Here is a 27801-nt window from a genome sequence, read left to right as displayed (position 1 = left end):
GACGTTCTACTGTAAATTGTTGTGATTTGAAATTTGATCTGTAATATTTAGAACACTGCGTATCTTTGAATCCGTCTAATTCGAGAACCACATAACTCTCGAATATACTGTATTTAGTTTCTTCTTTAGTTATTTTTTCAATTTGACTTTGATTCGCCAAATTTACTTATTTTTATTTTTATTAAAAATTACTAATTATGTGTTTCACAAAATAAATCTCCACCTTATCTTAATTGTATGAATGATTATAACACAATAATTTACAATGATAATAATGCTATGAACACGATTTATTTAATCGAGATGTCTGACGGTGCACCTCCATACAATTATATACGTTCGTTCGTTTCGTCGAGTGTTTTTCGATAGCTGCGAGAGCGCGCCCTAATATCCGTTCCTTTTTTTCAACTCCACAAATTCTATTCTGTGGTTGACGTTTCGATTCAAACTTGTTGTGACTGCTTGTTTACCAGATGGTAATTGTTGTATTGTGATGCGAGTGTTGTCTGTCTAGAAAAGCAGTAATCTACTTTAGAAATAAGCTTGAGTATCTCAATAAATCATGCATTCCCGAATCTTATAATGAGATACCGTGAATTACAGTGAATGTTAGATCTTAAAGAACCATTCACAACCATAGGATTCAATCAACCATTAATCCACATTAGGTGCTATTGATGGTTGCTTGCAGTTCATGAAACATTAACCCGGTTTAGGTGTATTTTTGTGTGAGGCAGGAAACGTGGACTAATTATATGTACATATTTAAAAGTCAGGTTTGCTACAAGCAATATTAATCAGGATAAAATATGTGTTTGTCATTAGAGAACGACCAGTCATAATGCAAGCGAAGTGTTGAAAGAATCTCTGCGGTCTAACTTGTTTACCGTTTACCATTCAATAACTGTGCTATTGTGCCGGTGGCACTTTCATTACAAAATAAACGCCGTGGACTGTTATGGAGCATTGAGTTGTGTTAGGATTAACGGGAACCGTGGGTGTGGGCATGTGCTGTAGACCGGCGTCGTTCCAACGTGCAAGACAAACGAAATTTGCGTCATTTTCTGCTTACTGGCGTACATCGTGATTCGGCGCGCAACGGCGGTTCTATGGTGCGGTAGAACGAAACAGCATCTTTTCCATAGCAACCTCAGAAGCTGTCAGCAAAAAAGAGAAAGTGTTTCGGAGAGCATGCTCTCGTTGTTATTATGTGAGAGTGCAACATACGCGCTACTGTGTGTACGATGTGTTTGCTCGTGCTAGAGTGATTAGTTCGGAAAAATCGGATGGCAAAGAAATACAACAATACACGCCAACGATTCTCGCAACGTTTTCCGATGATTTTTACGTCCAGCAGTGCGAAAACGGTCGGTGATAACAACTCGGCAGTGATAAAGTGTTGCTCTTAAAAATACGTCTGTTATTTGGCCTTCCCTCCTAAGTGCGATTTATTGCTTCTTGCGGAACTGAGCATACCTATGTGCGAGTAAAATCATTTCCGCCTCCAGGTAGCGTACAGTGAGCAGGAAGTTTATTTTATTTCACGCAGCCGGCTACCGGTTCTCGTAGATCGTGATTGCTGGCCAAGTAGTGTAGTACAAACAGATTCTAATATCGATTTCATAGTTTCTCCGATTTATTCGTATTCCACGACACATTCCACAAGTGGTGGTTGCGCATCGTGTGCGATTGTGTGTTAAAAAAAACGGCAATCGGTGAAAACCGGCTCGCAGAACGTGTTGCGTGAAAAATAACGCTAATTTACGTATTGTTCTTTTTTCTTCTGTTGTTCCGTGAATAGTTTGTAACGATAAAATCGCTTTACGGTTGTATGAATTGTCATGATTTGGTGAAATAACAGCGATTGAAAACTGCGATAATTTACCATAAATAATGACTGCAAAGAAAACTGCAGCTCAAGCATCGGATGCCGTGGCAGCCATCGGTAACAACGAAGTAGGGGATAAGGTTGTACTGAAACGAAAAATTACACTTATCAATGGAGTTGGCATCATTGTGGGAACAATTATCGGTTCCGGTATCTTCATTTCGCCAACTGGAGTATTTGTTTTTACCAGGTAATAATGATTTCTTGTAAGTTGTTTTATTGCAAACTATACTTGATATCAGTGGTTTATTTTATAAAGATCTTGCTGTACTAAGTGTTTATGGTACATCGTTTCTTGCTTAAAATGTTAAACAAGCACAAATAGCCAAGTTAGACATTGAAACCCGATTTTTCGCTCAAAAGGAAAGGAATGTTAACTAAAAGCTAAACGGTAAAAGAAGATGAGAATCGTTGATTGCTTGACTGGCTGGTTGTAAACGGATGTACCGAAAAGAACATCACAAAGTAAAGTGCCCGAAAGGTATCCATCGCAACGAAACGTTGAACGAATGAACTTTGTAGGCGGTCGTCATTCAACGGTGTTGTTTGGAGGATCTTTTATAAGCCTGCGTGATTATAAATGCGGTGTATTTTACCTCTCATTTTATTCTTTTCCTTCAATGTATGTAGAACGTGGAGAAGTTGTTAAAAACCGGTTCTGCTTTCCTCAAATCTATGCCCGGAATGATAAAACAGAATTTCTCAGCTCCAGTCTTTTTCTTCGCAATACCAGCATCATTTTTGCACGCACATCCCTTTGCACAGTAATGGTACAAAGCTTTGTATTTGCGTTTTCTCATTTTCTTTTCAGGTCAGTCGGTTCCTCCTTGGTTATCTGGACGCTGAGTGGAATCCTGTCGACGCTGGGAGCCCTGTGCTATGCTGAGCTGGGCACATGCATCACGCGTTCCGGTGGAGACTATGCGTACTTGCTGGTAGCTTTCGGGCCACTTGTTGGATTTCTACGTCTCTGGATGGCACTGCTAATTATTCGCCCAACAACACAGGTACTCAAACCATCATAAGGACGGGTTACTGAGGATTGTTTTAACCCATTACGTTATTCTTGTTTTATTGTCAAGCTTTATATAATCAATGTTGAATGGTCATCAGTTTCATTCACCCATATTAGCAAATAATGTCCTTTGTTGAGATTTAGTTTCCCTCTAAGCTATACTAGTCTGACTCTGGTAAACAAACGTTTCCCGATACATCTGTCTTGAATGTATATTTTGTTGATTGAAATTGATATTTACAAAATATGACAGTAAACAATTGACTTAAATCGTAGGTTTAGGTATTAGAACATTGAAGAGTTTTCACACGTGACCAAAAATATCCAATTCATCAGCTTGTGTCGTCCTTTTTGAGTTAAATGCGAATTAATACATCTACACACGAGCAAATATTAATTATTCATTCTCCGGAACTATCACTGTTGCTATCTTAAAATGACATTGCAATTTTTCCGGTGGTTGATCCACATCGTCCTTTCAGTCTGTCCTCGGGTGTAATAGAAAGTATGCTCACCACTGTCCCTCCCAAGATGGAGTGCATACGTTGTTGTGGCCAACGAGATATCTCACAAAGTTCCTTCCCTGTGATTTCACCGACTGATACAATCCTATTGCTTTTCTGCGTTCGCCCCTCCCATTCGATATCAAATCGACACCGTTTGGAAAGACCCCGTTGCTAGCTGTATTTGTGGGCATCGAATGGCCATGAACTTCCATCAAGTGCTACTTCGTGCTAAGCATTCATTCTTCCTCAGGCTAGTATAGGCTGCTAGTATCAATCAATGTTCCGACCAGTCGGACAAACAAAATGAAAAGCCGCCTGATTGGAAAGTTCTCTTTTCTCCCTTTCAATTGAATTACAAATCGAATTGAATGAACCGGCTTCTTTACCGACTTGTAGCAGCCTGAGTCGCACGTTAAATAACACTAGCAGCTAACCATTTTCCCCTTTATATCATGGTAATTTGTTTGCATCCGGGATATGATTCGTCAGATTAATCTATTGTTGGATTGCATTGAGCAAGTAAGTGAACGCAAAACCACAAATTAATCCATGTAGTTAGTTCAAATGAAACATTCTTGCTCATATTTGTATAAGCAGTTTAATCCTACGTAATAGCATAATAAATTAATCCTACGTTAAAGCTTTCCATATGACTCGAATTGAACATAAAAACAACAGTTTACAATTGTTGACGATGGTTTCAATTACGAAAATTAATTAGTAAGAACTACTTTGCTATTCAATCCACTTAGGTGTGGTATGGTTATGTACAGATAGAAAGATAAAAATATGACTTTAATAGCTCAAGGTCTTTTACAACCGTTAGGTTACCAGCGTAGAACAAGTTCCTCATGTTACACAAGCTGACCTGGCCGTAACTGGCAAGGCCTCAAACCTCAAACCACATTCGTCACAGTACATGTTGTATTCAGCAGAGTGGTTTTGTTTTGCTCTCTTTTGGACAACAACTTTGAGAAGATAGATTTTTCGTTGATTTACGCTGACACATCCCGTTGGTGCTATTTATAATGAAAAATGTCTCTACGTGACGTAAAGGTAAAAAATTCAACAAAATGATAACGTCAACTACAAGCCCATGGAAGGTAATTTTAAACATACAATACTATTTTAAAACAAGAAAAGAATCGTCGTCGTTCGGCTATCGAAAAAATACGGATGATGACGGAAAAGACGGACGGAATCTCGGACCTGCTGTCACTAAAATTGTAACGTGTTACACTGTCCTTGTTATGACGCATTCTTTGTCGTATTTTACTAATACTAGTTAATTTGCGCTGGTTACTTAGTTATGTAAGATAGTTTCGAGGGTAGTCAATACCTTTATGATACGTGCACATTATTTTTGAAAATGCAACGCTTGTTTCAGGCTATTTTTAATTCCAAGGGATGCACTAAGAGAAACTGATTCAGAATGCAAACCGATTCTGGGACTAATCTCAAACCTATGTCAATCCTTGAATTTTACAGAACTCATTCTGGTGCGGAACCAATCCCATACAGGTGTTTAATTAGTCATGAACCTGTCCCTGGAACTGATCCTAGTCCCTTACCGGTCATGGAATTGATCCCGATCCAATACCGCAGTGCTCTCGAACCTTTTTAGGATAACGGACCACTTGGTTTTGAAAATACATTACCCGCGGGCCTCTGCCATTACGGGCCTGGAATATATCTTGCATCTTATCCTGTACTGAAACTGCTCCAAAAACCGTACCGGACCAGTTACACCGTTACACGGAAACCATAACGGTCCTGTAACTGGTCCTGACCCCATGCAAATCGTGTAAAATATACTTAAGGGTACTGGAACTAATCCCAAATCCATACTGGTCCATTTAATAATTTGAGACCTGAATAGTATCTGAATATGTCGCAGTCATGGAACTATCCAGTCCAGATAAATTGTATTCTTATTATTTTTGTTTTACTCGGCCGACTTAACAAGATGCCCAGCCTGGGATGAAGCCTCGTATCGACCGTCGCCCTAAGCAAAGATTGATTATCCGGCTAAGTGGTACTTAATAAGAATCGAAGGCCATAGAAACCCGTTACTTCTAAAAGATGGTTATTTGTTTCAGTTACTTTTTTGGAGAAATGATGCCGCGACATTTTCATACTTTCGGATCTACAATGGCGACCACCTAAAGTAGAACCTATCTCCTGACTTAGAGGCTTTCTGGACTGTTCCTCGGACCAATTATTAGATTTTTTTTTCTCACACGTCATTGAGTTTATTGAAATTTATTTTTGTTTCAAAATACAGTCAGAATTCAATAGTTGAACGCTTTTTAGTTGGCATGCTTTTTAATTGAACACTCGATAGCTGGCTGACAGTTCAATTAAAAAGCACGCGTTTGTATGGAAATACCAGTTTTTGAAAAATTCACAAAAATCTCATGGCTTGCCAAGAAAAATAGACTATGAACGGGGTGTAGTGCAAGGTGAGAGTGACGAACAAGCTTTCGGAATCGTTCGATTCTCACCGGGGTCTGAGGCAAGCGGACGGACTCTCCTGTTTGCTGTTCAACATCGCTCTGGAAGGTGTCATGCGAAGCGCGGGCTTCGACATCGGGGGCACGATTTTCACGCGATCTCTCCAATTCCTTGGCTTCGCGGATGACATCGACATCATCGGACGTACGAAGCGTGCGAAGCGTACACCCGACTGAAACGTGAAGCCGAGAGGATTGGATTGAGGATCAATGCGACGAAGACAAAGTACCTGCTTGCCGGGGGCTCTGTACGTGATAGAGCCCGACTCGGAAGCAGAGTATCAGATAACGGCGACGATCTCGAGGTGGTAGAGGAGTTCTGCTACCTTGGTACGATCGTAACTTCGGACAACAAAGTAAGCAGCGAAATCCGAAGACGCATTGTTCAGGGAAGTCGTGCCTAATACGGGCTCCACAAACTCCTACGATCCAGAAGACTCCAGCAACACACAAAATGCACCATATATCACCACACTGATTCGTCCAGGACTACTGGACTACAGGTACGAGTCTTGGACTATGCTAACGGAGGACGCCAATGCACTCGCCATTTTCGAGCGGCGGGTGCTAAGGACTATCTTTGGCGGTGTGTGTGAGCAGGGCGTGTGGAGAAGGAGGATGAACCACGAACTAGCTGAGCTGTTTGGTGGTGCAGATATCCTGAGCTGGGGTACGTGATGAGGATGCCGGACTCATGCCATACCAGGAAGGTGCTTGTCAGCGACCCGTTCAACACGAGGCGTAGAGGAGCACAGCGAGCTCGTTGGCTGGATCAGGTGCAGTCGACTCTGTCGGAGATCAGATGCAGCCGTGGTTGGAGGACTGCAGCACAGGACCGAGTTTCCTGGAAACGGATTGGCGACCTGCCCATGTCTACGAGACGAGCAGACCAAGAAGAAGAAAAAGAAGTGTTAAGGCCGGGGTACTGTCCGTACGCGTTAGTGTATTTTCGATTTTCACTAGCGCATCTGGCGGCAGCTGGTGGAAGTTTTGTTTTGGTCGTCGGGGGAATGGTCGTGCCGGATCTCAAATTTAAGTAGTTTTTTCATGGTTTTTTGATGCGAAAATGGCTGAAATGCTTGCGCAACCTATCAATTGCAAAGCTTTTCCAGTCCAGTTTAAGTAACAATTAATTAATTTAAGTAAAATTGTTTGGCAAAATGCTTCGGTCAGCCGCCGCCACATGCGTTAGTGAAAATTGAAATTACACTAGCCAGTACGGACTATGTCCCCCAGCCTAAATGTAATAATAATCGTAAAATAAAGTTAAGTATAAGCCCATAAGCCTCTATGATTTTTAAAATTGAGTGAAAATGCAATTTATTTTACAATACAATTCGGAAAACCGTTAATTGTGTACTAGGGCAACCAGTACTTCTTCCTCTTCTTACCTTAAAGGCAACATACTGCTTCGACAACAACTGTTGTCGGTCAAGGCCTGTCTGTACAACTAGTGGGCTTGGCTTTCAATGCCTTCCTATTTTTTGTTTTCAAAATTATCATGAATACATGCACTCATTTTGATGAAATTTATTTAAGTTCGATGTATCTAAAAATCCAGTTAGATTCTTGTAAACTGAGTTATTCATTTTTTAAACGTGAACTGAATGAACGGTACTGGTTCATTTGGCACACCTCTAGTGTGGAGTAGTGAGGTTAGAGAGATTTCACTGTGGTGTAAACACATCGCACGTTGACTTTGTTTTGAAAACGTGAGGGATGATTGTTTGTCCATTTCATTAAAATTTGAATGAGCAAGGGAAAAACGTGTTTTAAATGATTCACTTTTTATATCTTTGTATGTAAAATCGTGTTAATTAGAAAGCACAAATTTAATAGTTGTAATCGAAGTTAAACCTGTTACTTTTTAGTACGTACTATAAACTACAAACGAACAAACGAACAAACTAACATATCGCTTTTGGTATCAAATTCAATCAAACATTTTGGCAATTGAAATTTCCAAATAATTTATGTGAACTCGAAGTAGTTTAAACGCTTTTTTACTGTTTCATTGTATCATTTTTACACGGTTTATTTGGATGAAATTTTATTGTAAAATGACAATAAAGGTTATAAAGTTAGTTTGATTTGAAAAAACGATATGGATGTAGAATTACTTATCGTTTGGTAAAATAGTTTTAGCATGTGTTAAAAAACGGCTTTAGAACCTTTTACTTTTACGCTACCTCCTTTAGCAGCTTAAACCTTTGGATCAAGTTCACAGGAACGGCGGAATTCCTGTCCACGCTCATGAATCCATTTGTTTCCAACTGAAACGTTTAGAAGAAAGATTTAGATTAATTACATTTTCTAGATATGAAAACATGTCATTCTAGGCAGCAACCTACCCCATTTAGAGCCTACAAACACTGGACATGCGCCATGTAATGTACGATGATCGACCGTGCCATTAGCGTGCAAATTATACCAGAATATTGCAGATCCTTTTTGAGGGAAAACACCTAATCCGAGCTGTGGGAAAACTGTCGCACCGCCAATAGCTACGTCACTAAGCTGAAGGAGTAGTACATGGGACATTTTAGAACAGTAATTTCATTTTCCCCTGTCGCTCACATACATACATAGTACATAACGGTGGCTATTCTGTTACCCTTTCCAATGGAAGGATAAACCTCTTTGCCTTCTTCAGCAACAGCATAATCGTAATGAGGTAAATAGTGTCCACCGATTCCATAATTTCCGACCTGCAGCCTTTCGGCCGCCGTCATGGCTAGATTGGTCATATCTTCTGTACGTTGGGAGAGAGTACGTACAACTGGATGCATAACATCATCGAGCCAGGCATTGCTACTGGTGCGCGTTTTAGAAACAGCCTTCTCGTGATCATCACCTACCATTGAACGGTGCATCAACGGCTTGGAAATACTAATAATTGCATCGATTTCCTTGTTAGATATCACGTCGTGATACATAACAATCATTGGATCATGATTTACTTCTTGCAATTTAAGCGGTGAAATTCGCAGAAAAGGTGTCCGATTATGTTCGTAGCGGCAACGTAATTTGGCCAATTCTTTAGCAGGCCGTTGGTCGTCTCCCCGGCATAGACTGGGATAATTTTTTACATAAGGCTCTGGTACTGGCGGCGGCAATCCGTGCTGTTTCTTATACTCGATCCATTTTTCGAGCGGTTCCTTACTATTGAGAGCGCGCTGGTTATCTGGCTGTAGTTTTAGTACTTTTTGTGTCAGTTCTAACGCTTCTTCGTACTCTCCTTGATGGGATAGTGCGTAGGAAAGAGCGTTCATGACCTCCACCTTACTTACTCCAGGACTATCCATCGTCCACAAACGCAGCGATTCCCTTAACCAACTGACCGCATGGCGATAGCTTTTTGCAGCCGTTAGTTTATTTCCTATTTCATAACATTCCGCCGTTTTTAGCTGGCGACCAATAGTCCGATCAAGTAATTTGCCACTTGCCATTTCTTTTGCATTGAGTTCGTACATATCCTGTAAACGAGCTAACCCTTCAACCACTCCTATTAAATCTTCATGTGTCGGCATCTCCGTAGTGTTTTGTAGTTTTGCACCAACATCCATGTCCATGAAGGCACGAAGACGCTCCCAATCGTTGACAAGGCGGTTTACCATCAGAAAGGCACTTACCGGATTCGAAGAATACTCTATATCATCTTTCAATCCTTTCTTCAACTCTTTCTCCAGCAGATCGCGCTGCCTATGGAGAAACTCGATCTTTTGTTCATGCAGTTTAATATACTGTCCAAGACTGGCAACCAGTGATTCTTCGAGCTTGAGTAGCTTCCGCATCTGTTCTACAGAAGAATAGTATTCTCCATGAACATTCGTCCATGGATGGTAGCAACACAACCACCAGCCAATGGCAAAGAAAAACAGTTTTGCTTCCATCAAAATCACTTATTTCTCTGGAGTTATTTGTACCCAACTCCGAGTTGATAGTCAACTCCGATGAAACTAACTGAAAGCCACGTACAATACTTCTAACACTGTGTTAAGTTCGACTGAAAGTCGGCACCAGAGCAACAGTATCGCTCAATTGAAAGTACAATTTTCAATCAAGGTGTGTTGGTGAATTTTGGTGAGACCCTAAGCAAGTAGACTGAAGCTCTTATCAATGAATGATTTTTTGTAGGAAAAATGGTGGATGGTGTCTTTTTTATCTCAAAATCTTGTACCTTAAAAAGGCGGTCGTTATCAAGGTACAAGTTTAAAAACATGTTACTCAATTCAACACTGAACGATGTTGCTTCAATGCGGATGCATTTTGTGTTGAGCACTAATACAATATATATGTATCGTTATACATTCGTTATAAATAATTTCGTTATCGTTCGTTATAAATTATGACATCCTTTACGAAAGCGATATTTAAGGGGATAGACCACGTTACATTCACATCTGCAATTTATCACTTCAATATCTGTTCAGCACACGAACATTTCTACTTAACTACCTCGTTGACGTGAAATTATACACTGTTAGGTGTACATTGTCAACCAAATTTATCGTTACAAGCTGGAAGAAATATTTCATTTTCTTGAAATTTTGATTCACTTGTATAAATAAATCCAGATCTACATGTTCAAGATAAAAATTCTGTTGAAACAGGTGACGCGCGCTCATAAACATTTTGTATGTGGTTGTAAACACCAGTTGTTTTATGGTAAAATTGTTCAAAAAATAATTCATAATGATTAAAAAAATCATTTTCATGATTTTTGTAATTATTTTACTGAACGAAATCGAAACGTGAAGTGTTCGGAATTGAATGCTCGTTTTCAACAAAATGCTCATCTGAGATACGTTGTTCTTGTATAACTAACAGTTTTGTGATTTTTTGCCATTTGTGATACATGCATGCAGGAGACTGTTGTATTTGATAACTAATGTTTATTGTTCTGAATGGTACACTTGAATGAGCTCCGCTGAGCTTTTCTCGCACTGCTTTGAAAGCGGTATGATTTTACCAAATGTCTTTTTGACTATGGTACATGCTATCATGCATAGCAGCTAACGATATAATATGGCTTCTATCGAAAAATTGTGCTGAGGCCGAAAATGAACTATGCTACAAAAATTCGATCGTTCCGCTTTGTATGGCAAATAATCCGAAACGTGTTGAGCTGCGGAAAATTTCGAATATTAGAACAATTCCATAAATCAAGGTTGATGTTTTTCAAAAAAGTTTTGTAAAAGCAGGTTGGTAATTGTTTTGGTTTTTTTTTTCAATGTTTTGGGTGATAAAAAATCATTATTCTTTATTTTAAAAAAAATGATTTGCCTAAACTAAATACTGAACTCGATGATAATCGACTTCATGTTGGGGTATGAAAGAAATCAAATTGCCTTTATTTTGGCGCATTTGAATCATACCCTACAGTGGAACTTCTCGTAACGAGTTTTTCGCATAGCCAGCAAATCTAAATGCTCAACAAATACCTCTCATAATGAGCAAAATCGTGCATAATGAGTAAAATCATTTGTTTTTCTGGTGCATTTTTCGGTGCGGATATGAAATCAAAATCATGATCGGTAAAGATACAGTTGATGACCACTAACTAGATGCATTTTAATTGGAGTGCTTTTGAACTGGAAATTCGCTAATTGGAGTGATTCGCGGTTAAAAAACACGTAAACGTCAAAACATGAAACATCCGGAGTCTCATGAAGGGAAATTCATCACAAATGTCCATTTTTCGCACAAATTTCGGCTGTTTTGCCTGCGTGTGCTATTTCTTTACGTCATCACACTTTAATGTATTATTTATAAAATATATTAGTTAAATCGGCCCGGTTACAGGACTATGTAACAGATCGTCGAGACTTCCGCATTGTCAGGGAAGTACACAGCTATGATAGATTGTGCTTTGTTTGAGGGGCAGAAACATAGTTCATATACTTATCGCAAGCTCATAAACACTTTAACATATTGATTTATTGGAAAAGATTCATATTTACATATATCCCTAATACATGGGGGCAGTACCGTGCTACAGTCGTAAACTTGTGCGACTTTAAGTAATGTCCGGCATGGGTTAAAGCCTCAGATGAATCGCTGTCCCATGTCAAGGACTCAGTATTTGGCTTTGTGGTGCTTATTAAGTATCGAAAGCCTGGCTGACATGATTATTTTGGTCGTTACGCAAAATAGAAGAAGAATACCCCATGTCGCCTTGCCTTTGTTTGGGGGCTTCCAACCCCTATCAATATTTAGATTAAGTCTATTTCTTCCATTCTCAAAATCGCAGACTCTCGGATTTAGCCTCTGCTTTCATTTTAACGCATTACATATCCTATATAATCTCATTTTAAATCTCATAACAATAGTCTGTTTGATTGTTGGTCAGTTCTTGTTATTACTTTTAGTGGAACTTTTGGGTCAATTGCGTGAACATGTTGATAGGCCTGATTCTTCCTGTTTTTCTTATTCTACAGGCTTTCTATGCTATAGTCTTTGCTTCTTGATGATGTTACGAATGAGAACTATCTGATTTTAAAGGAGTCCGCTGGCCTGTGTATCTGAGTTACCGGCATATGATCGTTCTTCCTAATAAATTTATCTTTTAAAAGCCCCGATCTAAGTTCCTGACATACATGCATCAATATTCAGATCCGTTTCTAAGTTTATATCTACTCATATCAAACCTTGTTTCAGTATTCAGGATTATTAGATAACCCGCTCTTTGTACGTCCTTCCCGCCATGCAATGACAGCGATTTGCGAGGGCGCCCTCGCATTAAAGAGCTTGCGAGTCTAGGTAATTTTTTCGCCCATAGTTTTAGCAGTTATAATTATAGCACCGCCAGAGCAAGTATAACAGTGCGATTTGTTGCATGCTAAAACCCTGAATTTAGACTTTTTTTTATCTTTTCGACGAATAACACAGCAAAAAATAAAATGTATCAATAAAAAATAAATATTTTTTAAAATACCACAAGATTTCGAGCAGATGATACTACTCGCAACCCTTGCAATGTTTGACGTTAAATCAGACGTTCAATTAATTGCCATTTATGACACAACTTTTTTCTTCTTCATGTTTAGGTTCCAGCGCAACAAACGTTGCTGGTTTAAGCTTATCTTAGACGCTAATATTCTTGCCTACCTGGTGCCAAATTTGTGTGCCCATAACATGATAGTCAGTCCTACGTGTGAGAGGCCCTACCCATACGAAGCTTCCACCTATGACCGTCATTAAGTTTTATTCCACCAGGGGATGAACTTTCTGCCAACTGTACCCTTTATAAGAGGGATACTAGGTATGGCTGCATTTGTTATTGTCTCTGTAAAGTGTGTAAGGGAAGGAGGATCATCTAAAGGCAATGTGTATGTCATTTCTATTTTGTATATTTCCCAGTCAGCCGCCCTTATTTCCACCTGGGACGTTTTTGAGGGCTGTGGGTTAGTTGATATTCTTCTTCTTTTGGCTCAACAACCGTTGGTTTTTTTTTAAAATAAAGGTATAAGTAGTCAAATTTAGTTGATTCGAAAAATATTAAATCTCCTATCATATCTTATTCTTCCTTGGCACAACAACCGCTGTCGGTCAAGGCCTGCCTGTACCCACTAGTGAAGTGAGCTTGGCTTTCAGTGACTTATTGTTACCATAGCAAGATAGGCAGCCCTACGAATGGGAGCACGGTCTATTCGGGGCTTAAACCCATGACGGGCATGTTGTTGGTTAGTTGATCACTATGGACAAAAACTGGGCGGTGATCACGACCATGGGATATCGTTACGATCGGAAACAGAAAAACTAGAAGCTATAGAAGAGGAGAGAGCACTAAAATCTAAAATAATACATTGCCCACTAATGGGACGTATGGCTGTGGTGTTATGTTCTGATGATTTCGATATAGCTTGTTTCTTCTGCTTCACTGCTCTTCACCGATTGCTTCTTTTGCTCCAGCAAGACGGTGTCCTTCTTTAGCTTTTCCATACGCTGACATTCTGAGTAATTCAAGTGTGCTATCCTCAGCGTTGGTTTCTAATTTGGACAGCAATCTGGTACGCATGTCAGCCTCTTTAGGTGAAAGAAGTAAGTCTTTTAAATTGATCAGTGATATGCTTATTCAATTCAAAATCTTCGCAGTACTTGTTGACTTCTTCTTATTTGGCACAACAACCGCTGTCGGTTAAGACCTGGCTGTACCACTAATGGTCTTGGTTTTCAGTGACTTACTGATTACATATAGCAGAATAGTCAGTCGTACGTATGGGGGTACGGTCCATTCGGGGCTTGAACCCATGACGGGCATGTTGTTAAGTCGTACGAGTTGGCGACTGTACCTCCAGATCGGCTGCTTGTTGACTGTCACTCCAAAATTCACGTAGTCATCGGCATCGTTTATCGTTAGTTGTAAACAATTGTACTATTTGTTAAACAGCAAAATACGAATACTGAAAAGCTGCTTCAGGTTCTCGCTACTATTTCGTATAATGTGAAATCTCGAAGATGATTCGGAAGCACAAAATGATAGTAACGATCGAATTCGTTGACACTTAGGCTTCGAAGGAGTAGTCTATGCCTAGCTGCATCATCCAAGTTTGCGCCGTCCTGCATAAATAAATCTTTCAACTTCTGATACCACCGATCAAAATACAATCCGTTTTCCGAATCGTTCACGGACTCCATTATGTTTAACGTTAGCGATTCGATGATGAATTTGGGGTTATTTGTTTTTGTTAAATAAATAAATAAATAAATAAAACACTTTGATTTCATCCACTAACATCGCCATCAAAGATTCGATATTTTCAAAAGTGGTGTCATGGCACCCACAGTCTGACAGCCGCTCCACAGTATGCTTGCAAAATTCCACCACTCGGCTGCAACATTCCATTATATGATTGCAAACCTCCACATAATGTTTGCACAATTCCACTACCCGGTTGAAACATTCCCTTAACCAGTTGAACTATTCCATTATATGACTTTTTTTTATAAAAATATATTTATTTGCATGTATAGAATAATTTCTATTCACTAGTGTGAATATTTACAACAAAATAAAAAAACTTTACATTTACAAAAGTAGTGCACACTAAAGGACAACTAAATCTATCTCATCATCGTTGTTATCAACGATGTGGAAAATGTAGTTAGCAAACAACCTAAGAATACATATACGTATTCCCAGACCAACTCCTAGCTAGTTCTGGAAATCGCAGATTATTGAACAGATAGGGGCCTCCTGGAGCTATTGAAACTATTTCTTTCAGCAGTGCCCAAGCCGCCGCTACTCTACTACAGCAAGCAAATTTGTGTTCCAAGTTTTCCATTTGAGGACAAAACGAACATTGATTGGAAGCCCTTCTTCCCATCCAAAACAAGAGCTCTCCATGTGATACTTTACCATTTGCTATAAATCAAAACTTTGAATATTAGCCCAGATTTTGGTCCAACAAAGTTGCTGATTTTCATGTGCTACTTTGGCATTTGGTAGCTTGTCCACAAGTATGCGACGCAGTTTACATGAAGAGGGGTTTGAGACATATTCAGCGGGTAAATATGCCAGCTGTCTTACCACGATTTTTAGGCAGGGATACCAGGTTGGAATGGTGGCCAGATTTGGCGGATTACCAGCTTGGACGATATGAGGCTCGCTGTATTTGAGGGAGCTGCATTCTGCTCGGTATCGGTTTGTCAAGAGGGCATATGCAGTTATTCCTGGTATGTGCAGGTTCAGTCCACCTCGTTTTTACGTTTTTATTCCAAAAATAAGTTTAACATTTGTTGTCTCCCTATGGGAGAGCTATCAGATGTTAAGCTGATAAGAACAGATACTACACTTTGATCTTAGCCTTTAGGCCGAGAAGCGATGTGACTCGAAACCCTGTATCCACGACGATTAAAACAGGCGTTGCTTCTTGAGTAACTCGTAACGCTAACGTAACATAGAGGGCTAAGGCCAGTGTCTGTGCTCCATCACATGTGATTTTATCGCACGTGCTGTCAAATACTTTTTTGATTATGAAAAATTAATTTGTATTTGTTCCTACAAAAAACCACACACAATTAGTTTGACAGATAAAATCGGATGCGGCGTCTGACGAGATCATTTTTTTTTATTCCGTCGTACGACTAAATTGCACGTCCGACGTTATCTGTCAAATCCCATATAAAGATCTACTTTATGTTGTTGCCTGTTTTGACAGACCTTCCGATAAAATCGCATCCGATGGAGCACCGACTCGGACCTGAGCCTTAGGCAAATGCTAGACACACGAAAAAATTACTGTAACGAAAAAAATACAACCCGAAAAATAACGCTTGTTATTGTAAACACACACAAAAGTTTTTCTCGTTACGATGGTTTTTTGATTTGGCAGCAGTCTTAAAATATTACTTTTACGCGCACATAATACATTCGCATTACTCATGATACATTTATATCCATTCTTACATTCTTCAGGCTATCGTCGCATTAACTTTTGCACAGTACGCAGTCAGACCGTTTTTCGAAGATTGTGAAGCTCCAGAAAGTGCTGTGCGTCTTCTGGCAGCTGTATGTCTCTGTTTTCTCACGGCCATTAACTGCATTTCAACGAAATGGGCAATGAAGATACAGGATGTATTTACCATAGCCAAGCTTACTGCCCTAGTTTCCATAATCCTGGCAGGCATTTATTTTATGGCAACCGAGTCTCTCGATAATTTCCAAAATCCTTGGGAAGGAGAATATGCGTTATCCAGCCTTGCGTATGCTTTTTACTCCGGACTGTTCGCTTTTGGAGGATGGAACTATCTTAACTTTGTTACAGAAGAGCTTGAAAATCCTTACAAGTAAGTAAAGAAACACTTATGTGCGTCGCGTTGTTTCATCAGGCTATTTAATATCGGAATTTTCTATCTCTTTGTAATTTTGCAGAAATCTTCCCCGTGCAATTTGGATTGCGATGCCTATGGTCACTGGTATCTACGTTTTTGTCAACATGGCTTATTTTGCGGTAGTATCGAGGCAGGAAATGCTTGCATCAATTGCCGTAGCTGTTTCGTTTGGCAATCGGATGTTTGGCTCCGTCGCTTGGCTGATACCAATATTTGTGGCTCTCAGTACCTTCGGTGGGGTTAATGGAATATTATTCACCTCGGCTCGTCTTTTCTCTACTGGTGCACAAGAAGGACATTTACCAGCCTGGTTTTCACTAGTTCATGTCGACCGGCAAACCCCTATACCGGCGCTTATATTTACCTGCATCACTTCTATAATCATGCTGCTTTCTGCCAATGTTTTCGTTCTGATCAACTATTTCAGCCAAATCCTCTGGCTTTCTGTGGCCGCCAGTATCGCCGGTTTGCTGTGGCTAAGAATTTCAAAGTATTTCCATAAATGTTTTCGATATGCGTGTAGTACACATAATTATTTATATTTCATTTTATTGGTTCTTTACAGACCTAACATGCCGAGACCTATTAAAGTTAATTTAGCTCTGCCAATCATATTTCTCATCTGTTGCCTGGGATTGGTGCTGCTGCCGTCGTTCACTGAACCATTCAACCTACTTGTCGGTCTGGCGATTACTTTGTCCGGTGTTCCTATTTATTATGTGTGTATCGTATGGCGCAGTAACAAACAAACTAAAAACCAGCTCATGCAATGGATTGAACGGGGTTGTCAAATTCTGTTTAATGCAGCCTTCGTGGACTGTCACCACGACCGTAAACGGGAGCGAGAATTTTCTGAAATGCAGACCAGTATCGAAGACAAAAGTGTAAGTCACTAAGCTACCGAATGAAATAGTACCGTTGTTGCAGTTTTATGTGTATGCCCGCTACGACAATATTTGAAGCCAAACGACGAGTACCCCAGGACGAGAAAGACTTGTTGCTGCAGTAGTGCCAACAAAGCCAACGCAAGTAAAATTTAGAATTCTGAAGAGTAATGTTCTTGAAGAAAAGAGGCCGCTAGTTTGATTGTTTATTTTGCAACACAAATCTTTACACGCGAATCTGTAAGATTGAATGCAGTGCTTTAATTACGCAGGAACATAGAACAAAGTCTTCATCGTAATAACTACATTATTTTTAAATATTTGTGCACAATAAATGTATGAAACGTACATTATGTTTAACCACAAATATACAAACAAAAAAGATAACTCGTGAACTAAACAATACATCGCTATCTCCAACGAAATGATTTCTACCGAAGGTTTACTCTATGGTCTTTGCTTATATCAATGTACTTAAAAGATTTAAGATAAATATTAATAAACAAGCATCGTTGTTTAACTACTGTAGTGCTTGCTTAATTATCAACTGATCGGTATGGAAAGTTAAAGTGAGTTGAATCGTAAACAGGTGAGTCATTACGTCGCCGTGCCAGATATAAATTTTTGTATTGCATTTCTAAACAATGAGTAAAATATTCTATATTGACATTTGTATTCTGTTTCTACTTACTCTTTCTTTTTTTATCTTTACCAACAAAAAATATATACTTCCTATATCACATAATCCCTACCGTATACATATATACTGCACCGTGTATTTGAGGTCTTCTGGACTCGACCTGGATACTAGAATTACACGGATAATGAGTCAAAGTATATATTTTAGCACAAATTTCTGTATTTTTTAAATTTATATTATGTTTTGGTAACCAGTTTTAATAAATTTCATGTTTTTTCCAATGAAAATGTTTGAAATGTCCTGTAAATTATAAGATTTTATGTTATGATAATGTGCTCTGATAACCGTTTTTCAGCCCGTTAATAACCGTTTCGTTCAAATTACCTTCGTATTGAACTCTCATTTCTCAACAGCCGGATAAAAGGTACCCGGATAAACGGCGTTCTACTGTATATATACATACATTTTTTCTACTCAAGAGGAACGCCTAAACGCCACAGATCTTAAACGACTGGAAAATCGAATATCCTTAAAAAATGAAAGCTTCATAGCTTCATTGGTTTGATCTATTGAGCAACTATTACAACTCAGCATTATATTGCTGTCATTTTCTTGCAATGTATTTCGTTAAGTTTAATCTAATCATGAGCTACAAGCCTTCTAACTTTCTGAGCAAAAACCATATGAATGGTCGTGTGGTCAGATACGTGGGTATCAACACCAACGACTGTTATTCAAATCTCACTTGCTTCAGTGCTGGTGGTTTCCATTGGAGTTTAGTATTTAAACAATCGTATCGCCGTTCTAGTTCTAGCGATGCATAACTTCAATGCAAAATCATACAACAGTACAGAGGGAATGAAAAAGCTCTCCATGCGTGGAAACTTCACTGGTTGGGTATCCCACCAACAGAAGGCCGCACCAGATTTTTGCTATATTAAGAATGCATGAGTCGTTTGTTGTCTGCTAAACGAAGTCTTTCTATATTCCGTGTAGGTTGAGAGCTTGAGTCGTTTAGAACCCGTTTAGTGGTCGTTTAGTGGATTTGTGGCACTTGGGTTGTGTGTGTTTGTTTACTTGCAAATGAACTCATCGATTTCGCTGCTTAGAGCACAGTTTATAGATTTATAATATTGCCGAAATTATGCTGTGATGTAAGTGAATGAGTTAAAGTAAATGATGTGCTAAAATCATGTTCAGCATATTGACCTTAGCCCGCACTTGATCCATCTTTTTCTCGTCAACATGTTTGGAAAAGATGGACTAAGCGTGGGCAAGGTCAATACATCTTATTAGAACTGACAGCTCCAATTGTTCTAAAATTTGGACTGAATCGAACACCACTAAACCGATTTGGTTATTTGGACTACTTCTTAGAGCGTTGCTACATACACCGAGACTGCAGCTGAGAAAAAAGCTGACAGCATGCTTTGACAGCGACTGACAGCATTTTCGGTGAGAGAAATCTCCTCAGCATGCAAAGAACGATGGAGATGAGAAAAAATTAAATTGGCAGTTTATGGCGAACGATCAATCATAGTTTGCATTTTTGCAGTCTAATAATCGTAGAAAAATTACTAAAAAGTAAAAGAATTTTTTTTTACTACATTTTAGCGATTCAAATGGATTTTTTGAACATAATTTTAAAAGTCTCATCTCGGCGCTTTCCGGAGCTTCTACACACACCGGCTTGAGAAACCGGTTGTCAATTCTCTCACAGCTATCTATCAGCTGCAGTCTAGGTATATGTAGAAACGCTCTTAAACAAATTATCGATGATATTCGGTTGTTAGAGCTTTTTGTCGTTCGTGCAAGGACCGTAAAGATAACAGGTCAAGTTATAAGCCCGTTTTGACAGCTAGGTGGAAGAAGAATCGACGAAGAAAACTGACAGTTAGCTTTCCGCGTTTGGCGAACGTTTCAAGTTCTCCAAGGAAAATTTTCATTGGAAATCACGGGCTGTGTTCTAATCAACTAAAATATTCACCCAAATTGATCTCCACCAAATATGGACCATGCAAAACGTAAAAAAAACCCATCAATACATATACCAGCGGAAAACCATCTGTCAAAATCGGAGCCCAGGGGGGGGATCGCCAAAAGCGCTATAACTACACCTCATTATACATTCCACCTTGCGTTCGTGTGTATATTTTTGGTGCGGCCACGAGAAAAGCTCTTTTTTGCTGTTGACAAGCAATTTTGACAAAGTTGAAAAAAAATTCAAAATTTTGTCACCTCCGTGGCTACGCGCCTATATCAACTCACTTTGGTTTTTGTAAAAGGCTTTGATTGTCATGTAGACAATTGAAATGGAATGACCTTGCTTCAATTTGACATTACAATTTGACAGCATGTCGAATGTTGTCCTGCTGGCACAACGGAGCTGTACAAAACAAACCTTTTTCTACGACAATTTGCGTATCGCTGCAATCTCCAATTTATAGTAATATTGCAACAATTAACATTATTTTGAAGTATTATTAGGCCCCTGAACGCAGGTAAACAAGTGGTTTACATAAATACAAACTAGACACTCCACTGATTTTGAAGTGTATTCTTTGTCACAGAAAACGTGCAACTTGATTTAAGGTTGCCTCGAGGCTGACAAAATCCAATCCGGAGCGGTCCAAGTTTTCAGGGAGCGTCGCACTGTCTGTATTAAGTGGTCAAGATGGTGTTAGCCGATTTAGGACGCAAAATTACGAATGCTTTGCACTCGCTAAGCAAAGCGACGATCATAAATGAAGAGGTGTTAGATTCAATGCTGAAAGAGATTTGCACGGCATTGCTCGAGGCGGACGTCAACATTCGGTTGGTGAAGAAGCTGCGTGAAAATGTACGTTCTGTGATCGACTTCGATGAAATGGCCGGAGGTTTGAATAAGCGACGAATGATTCAATCGGCAGTGTTCAAGGAGCTGGTTAAGTTGGTTGATCCGGGGGTGAAGCCATACCAGCCCATTAAAGGACGTCCGAACGTGATAATGTTCGTAGGACTGCAGGGATCTGGTAAGACGACAACTTGTACAAAACTGGCGTACCATTATCAAAAGAAAAACTGGAAATCGTGCCTAGTCTGTGCCGATACATTTCGTGCTGGTGCGTACGATCAAATCAAGCAAAATGCCACCAAGGCGCGTATTCCATTCTACGGTAGCTATACCGAAGTCGATCCGGTCACAATCGCACAGGATGGTGTAGAGATGTTCAAAAAGGAGGGCTTTGAGTTTATAATCGTGGATACGAGTGGCCGACATAAGCAGGAGGAATCACTGTTCGAGGAAATGTTGGCAGTGGCCAACGCGGTCAACCCGGATAACATTATTTTCGTCATGGATGCTACCATTGGGCAGGCTTGTGAGGCCCAGGCAAAAGCGTTCAAAGAAAAGGTGGACATTGGTTCGGTCATCATTACGAAGCTAGACGGTCATGCGAAGGGTGGCGGTGCACTATCAGCGTAAGTGTTTGTTTTATTTTTTCGGATAGTGTACCATGCAAATGCCTGTTTCTATGTTTTGTGTCGTTTGCAGGGTGGCAGCAACTAACTCCCCCATCATTTTTATCGGTACTGGTGAGCACATAGACGACTTGGAACCGTTTAAGACGAAGCCCTTTATTAGCAAACTGCTTGGAATGGGAGACATTGAGGGCTTAATCGACAAGGTGAACGAATTGAAGCTGGACGACAACGAAGAGCTAATCGATAAAATCAAACATGGTCAATTCACCATTCGGGACATGTATGAACAGTTCCAAAATATCATGAAGATGGGTCCTTTTTCGCAAATTATGGTATGTCTGTTATCGTCGTTTTTGTGAAGAAAATACTGATCTTATTGTTTGCACCAACAACCAATATTTCTATACATTGCAGGGAATGATTCCAGGATTTTCTCAAGATTTTATGACCAAGGGCGGTGAGCAAGAGTCAATGGCTAGAATCAAGCGTCTAATGACCATGATGGACTCCATGTCTGACGGGGAGCTCGATAACAAGGATGGTGCGAAACTGTTCAGCAAACAGCCAACACGAGTAACGCGAGTGGCTCAAGGATCGGGCGTCATAGAGCGGGAAGTGCGCGATTTGATATCACAGTACACGAAATTCGCTGCAGTCATCAAGAAGATGGGAGGTATTAAGGGGCTGTTCAAGAGTGGCGATATGACGAAAAACGTGAATCCGACACAAATGGCCAAACTGAATCAACAGATGGCAAAGATGATTGATCCTCGCATGTTCCAACAGATGGGCGGCATGAACGGTTTACAAAACATGATGCGCCAGCTACAACAAGGTGCGGGCGGCCTCGGTAATTTAATGAGTGGGTTCGGTGGCAAATAGATGGAGGATCGCACCAGAACATTCATCAGCTATTCATCTTTATACTTCCTGGGCTCATTATGTTTTATAATGTGTTGAACGAAAAAAAGGTTTGTTTTTAGCAACTTATCTGAGCGTATCGACAAGATCGGAGCAATAAATGGTATGATTTTGTTAGCCTTTATTGATTTTTTTCTTCTTTCATTAAAATGCTGACACGCACCCATGTATTTTAGAATTGACTTTATTTTATAATTTTAATTTTGTTAAAATCCTCTGCTCATCCTATGTTTGTGTTTAATGAAACATTGTATAGTTTTTATTCATATGTTTCAATTCACTGTACAGGTAGTCCCCGAGATACACGGAACCTCTTACAGGGGTTTTCGATAGAACTCATGACCGCGGGATACTTGAAAACGTTGACGATACCGGGGTCTACGGATTTGTATCGCAAGACTGCGGCACACTATCGCACCGTAAGGACATATAACTTGACAACCTACATTTTTATTTATTTTTATTATGAGATCCCACTGTTTGAGGCTTGAAAAATTAATCTGTAATGGCTTTTTATTAGTTTGAAAGCTAATTATTGATGCACACTCTAAAAACATAAAACATGAAATTTAAAAAATTTGACTGTCAAGTTATATGTCCTTGGGATGCCCGAAAAATAGGAAAACCATGTATACGCAGTTTTCTAACCCAGCGCTCTAGCACCAATCGAACACGACATCGAACATGAAAAATCTATGGGATTTGACATATTTGATTTGGCAACCAACACCGCGAAAACCGAGTGTCTCCGAATCCACGTATAAGAGGTACCGTGTATCTCGGGGACCGCCTGTACTGATTTGGCAAACGCCAAATAATTACCCTTTTGATTGTATGTTAAAACCCATTTGAAATGGTGTAAAATTGTTAAATTCAGTCAGAATCAAATCAAATAATTAATTTGGTGCCTAAAACCATCACCTACTTCCAAAATTACACGAAGATTAGTGATGTTTTGGCTGGAAATTATGAGATTCGACTTACGTGGAAATTCGAGATACGCGGTCGTTTTTTGGTCCCCATTAACTGTGTATCTCGAGGGCCGCCTGTAAAAGTAAATTTTACTTCAACTATTGGTTTTTCTGTGCGTTTAGCTTATCTTTCAGTAAAGAATCTGATGAAAATAAATTTTAGCCAAAAGCCCTGCGACAAAACATGCTACTTCAGACGTATTTTGCCGAAAACCAAACTTATTTTTTCTCTTAGTATAAATATTGTCCCATCACGCCTCTATGTCATGGAGTCATTCAATTCATTTATTTATCTATTTATTTTTAAATATCGTACTGATAAAATGCTTAACATACAAAAGGTGCAATTTTAAGAATGTTGCTTCACGAAAATCATTATTCGTTGTACGAGTTGGTGCCTGCGCAGCTGTAATCGACGAAATGCTTGCACTGTCAAAATGACAGAAAAGGGACGATTCGGCTATTTCCAACTTGCTAAGAAAAAGGTTAGCGATTTACTTATGTAGGGTAACTGTACCAGTTTTCGGCAGTGTACCTATTTTCGGCAGGGTAGCTAAAAACGTGAAATTCTTCACAAATGCGGTAAAAAATTTCACAAAATACAATTTTGTAGTGAAGGTGTACTTATTTGATATTCACTTACGAAGTTTCACACCATTTCATTACGTATTTTCCAAAATATTAAATAAATTGTGCTTTTTTTCGGCAGCTTTGCTGTCAGCCAATCGTTCGGCAGGTTTTGTGATTAAGAGAATCAGAACAGTAAAACAATGAAAAAGTGGTGTATATTAAAGATTTTATGCTTATTTAATTTATTCTAACTTGTTCGGAATTTTAAAATCACGATAAACAGGTTATTTTTCACTTTAAATGCTGCCGAAAATAGGTACACAGTAAATGTTCATTTTTGACAGCTCAATGTTGTGGGCTCCTGCCGAAACTCGGAACAATAACACACTTTGAATTTGGCTGAATATTCCTTTTAAAATTGATCAGAACACTACAATGCGTATGTCGACACATAATATGACCTTTCTTGTACCAAATATCACCAATTGTACGACAAACAATGCACTAACTTAAGAGAAAAATAAATATTTGTAAGCCAGTTCGCACCGTACGCTATAACCATCAAACTGTCAATGGCTGCTCTGTTTAAACGTCGCATTAAAATGGCTGTCAAAACGGGCCAAAATAAGCAACATAAAATTAATAATTAAAGTGCTTTTTAACACCAATATTAGGAAAGTAAGAGTGTTACATTGCTTTAAACATTTTTTTGTACATATTCACATTGATACAAACATTTTCTGACCCGTATTCGCGCTGCCGAAAATAGGAACACAGCCTGCCGAAAATAGGAACAAACTGCCGAAAATAGGAGCAAAATCAATGTTTGGATTTTCACGAATTTTTATGAAAAAGGGCTTTGAACCGGCAAATGAAAAATATTGTAACATACTATAATAGTTTATCAACCAGAATAACAACATTTTCAAGAAAAATAATGAAAAATATTGATGTGTGAGCAATTTTTGTGAAACTGCTGCACTAGCCTGCCGAAAACTGGTACAGTTACCCTACATCGAGCTGGATTTTCTTTTCCGTTTAGCAAAAGTAAGCAAAAGTCGTATAAGTATATACAATCAAATTGTGCAATTATTTCTTATTTCTAGGTATAGAACGCGCAAGATAATTACCGAACAGTGTAGGAAAATGTCACCCAAACATAGAAGCGGGGGCTGGTTGCTGCTGCTGGCTACGATTTGTAATTTTGGTATTCTAGTGCTCACCGAGCTACCCCGTCCTAGGGGAGTTTCTATCGCACAAGCTAGTCTGTACGAAGACCGCACCGGTAGCGGGCAGTTTGTATGTCTCGATGGTAAAAAGATAATACACCGGGAGAACATCAACGACGATTACTGCGATTGCGACGATGGTAGTGACGAGCCGGGTACGGCCGCTTGTCCGAGTGGCATCTTTCACTGCACTAATGCCGGCTACAAGCAACTCAACATCCCCAGTTCAAGAGTAAACGACGGAATCTGTGATTGCTGCGATGCCTCGGACGAGTATGCTTCGCAGGCGAACTGTGCGAACACATGCAGCGAACTTGGCAAGGAAGATCGAATGCGTGAAAAGCAGCGTAGCGAGATGCTCAAGACGGGCAACCAGCTAAGGTTGGAAATGAGCCAGCGAGGACGCTCACTGAAGGATGAACAGCGGGCCCGGCTGGCCGATCTCGACAAAAATCGTGCCGAGGCGGAAGCATTGAAACAGGAGAAGGCAACATTGAAAACAGAAGCGGAGGAGTTGGAAAATGCGGCCCTGAAGGTATACCGAGACCGTGAGGAGGAATCGAAAAAAATGAAGGAAGAGGCCGACGCTGTGAACAATCGCGACGAAGCGGAAGAAACATTCCGGAAATATGATTCTAATCAGAATCAAATGCTCGAGCTTGTCGAACTGCAAACGAGGATCGTTTTCGATCGCAATCGGGACGGTGCGGTAACGGAGGATGAAGCTCGCTTTTTCCTAGACGAGCGAGATCAGGTGGACTTCGAAACATTCGTAACCTTGTGTTGGCCGCGCATCAAACCTTTCCTTATGATGGATTCCGGGCTATTTAAACCGCCAGGTGAAGAGCCCCAAGGCACAGCAGAAGAAACGGAGGAAGCGGAGTTGCAATCCGATACCTACGAACTGGAAGGTAGCGAACATGATCCAGCCGTAAAAGATGCCTCCTACGTGGAGGAAGGCTATCTACCGCACAACGGGGAGGAGGAAGACGAAGATACGATGGACGAGCAGGAGGAAGATGACGGGGAGGATGTCGGCGAAGGAGAGGTCGAACGGGCAGGCGGAGGCGAAAAGCCACCAGTTGAATATGATCCGGCGACACAGGAACTGATTAATAAGGCGAACGAGGCGCGTAACCAGTACACAGAAGCGGATCGTCACGTAAGAGAGATGGAACAGGAAATTCGCAGCATTAAGGAGCTGCTGGAGAAGGATTACGGCAAGGATGAAGAGTTTGCTGCCTTAAATGGAGAATGTTTCAACTTCGAGGATCGTGAGTACGTGTACAAACTATGTCCGTTTGACAAGGCGATCCAGCAACCTCGAAATGGTGGAGCCGAAACAAGGTATGCATAAAGCAACAATGCAGTAGTAGTAGTAGGGAAAGGGCAAAATGATAACTAAACAACACCGTGTACTGACTGTCTTTTAGATTAGGAACCTGGGACCGATGGAACGGACCGGGTGACTACAGTGCGATGATATATTCGAACGGAGCACCTTGCTGGAATGGACCTCAGCGGTCTGCTGTGGTGCATTTGGAATGTGGCCTCGACACCAGGGTACTATCCGTCACAGAGCCGAACCGTTGTGAATACGAGTATCGCATGCAAACACCGGCAGCTTGCTTATATCAAGAAGAGCAATCGAACGGTTCCAAAGAAGCGCACGACGAGCTATAGGGTTAAACAATCCACACAGCAGCAGCGTTGGTGATATCGATGGAGCGATGTTCTCATCAAAATCCATCGGTTCACGATGCTGGGTTGTAATGCCAATAATCGGTCCCGCTTATCGAATCAACATTCCCACGCTGGTGGCACTGAGGGTCCGCATTAGCGAAAGAATGTAATCCGTTTATTTTAGTGAGTGGTATGGTACGGAAGACAACAATGACTGACAACACGTGTTTGACGTGCAGGTAATATAAAATTCTTCATGGAGCAATTCAAACGACGAGGTTTGTTCAATACACCCCTCCAGCAAAGGACACAACTTCAAAGAGTCGGTGTTTTGTAGGAAAAACTATGTTCATAATCTCGTGGGATCAGTAAAAATCAGTCATTCCAATTCTCAGGTCAAGTGAAGTATGAGGGTGAAAGATACAGATGACAAACTTTCAGATAAAACAAGTCCAAACCAAGCAGATAGTGATAGCGGATATGTTGTGCCCACCCGTGAACTTCTGAAATTCATTATTATTGGTCTTAAAACAAGAGTAAGTGTCTCGGCTAATAAAACAAAAATGTGTAAAATACCGTTCGTTTGTCGGTGTTTTCATGATACATTCAATGCAATGTGTTACACACCACGATACAGGAAAAATAAACAATAAACACGACACTCTAGTGAAGAATCCATCGAC

General features: G+C 40.0%; 3 protein-coding genes and 1 non-coding gene across 10 annotated transcripts; 3 read left to right on the top strand and 1 right to left on the bottom strand.

The window, feature by feature from the left end:
• The first annotated feature begins 424 nt into the window (after window positions 1–424).
• On the top strand, window positions 425–18170 carry LOC120895057 (Y+L amino acid transporter 2). 6 transcript variants are annotated; one of them, XM_040298061.1, is made up of 7 exons: window positions 425–476; window positions 1802–2078; window positions 2700–2895; window positions 3899–3928; window positions 16343–16713; window positions 16799–17248; window positions 17324–18170. In XM_040298061.1, exons 2-7 carry the CDS (start codon window positions 1894–1896, stop codon window positions 17652–17654), a joined length of 1563 nt encoding a protein of 520 aa, XP_040153995.1. In that variant the 5' UTR covers window positions 425–476; window positions 1802–1893; the 3' UTR covers window positions 17655–18170. The 6 variants fall into 6 exon arrangements, with proteins under 6 accessions (XP_040153995.1, XP_040153993.1, XP_040153994.1 ...); XM_040298059.1 differs by having other exon boundaries at window positions 445–521; XM_040298060.1 differs by lacking the exon at window positions 425–476 and adding an exon at window positions 577–1112.
• Window positions 15629–15750, bottom strand: LOC120899232. The gene has a single exon (XR_005739035.1). It is a non-coding gene; the product is annotated as a U2 spliceosomal RNA (small nuclear RNA).
• Window positions 18171–20640: 2470 nt separating the features above from the next.
• Window positions 20641–22789, top strand: LOC120895973 (signal recognition particle 54 kDa protein). The gene is made up of 4 exons (XM_040299740.1): window positions 20641–20783; window positions 20853–21741; window positions 21815–22076; window positions 22159–22789. The coding sequence occupies exons 2-4, from the start codon at window positions 20957–20959 to the stop codon at window positions 22624–22626; spliced, it is 1515 nt and encodes a 504-aa protein (XP_040155674.1). The 5' UTR covers window positions 20641–20783; window positions 20853–20956; the 3' UTR covers window positions 22627–22789.
• Window positions 22790–24056: 1267 nt separating this feature from the next.
• Window positions 24057–27792, top strand: LOC120898892 (glucosidase 2 subunit beta). 2 transcript variants are annotated; one of them, XM_040305375.1, is made up of 4 exons: window positions 24057–24139; window positions 25218–25253; window positions 25313–26782; window positions 26869–27792. In XM_040305375.1, the coding sequence occupies exons 3-4, from the start codon at window positions 25353–25355 to the stop codon at window positions 27116–27118; spliced, it is 1680 nt and encodes a 559-aa protein (XP_040161309.1). In that variant the 5' UTR covers window positions 24057–24139; window positions 25218–25253; window positions 25313–25352; the 3' UTR covers window positions 27119–27792. The 2 variants fall into 2 exon arrangements, with proteins under 2 accessions (XP_040161309.1, XP_040161321.1); XM_040305387.1 differs by lacking the exon at window positions 25218–25253 and having other exon boundaries at window positions 24081–24121.
• Window positions 27793–27801: the final 9 nt, after the last annotated feature.

This window comes from Anopheles arabiensis, chromosome 2 (genome assembly GCF_016920715.1).
Source record: "Anopheles arabiensis isolate DONGOLA chromosome 2, AaraD3, whole genome shotgun sequence".
Lineage (NCBI taxonomy): Eukaryota > Metazoa > Arthropoda > Insecta > Diptera > Culicidae > Anopheles > Anopheles arabiensis.
Note: the sequence above shows the minus strand (reverse complement) of the source record. Positions and strands in the feature narration are given on the sequence as shown.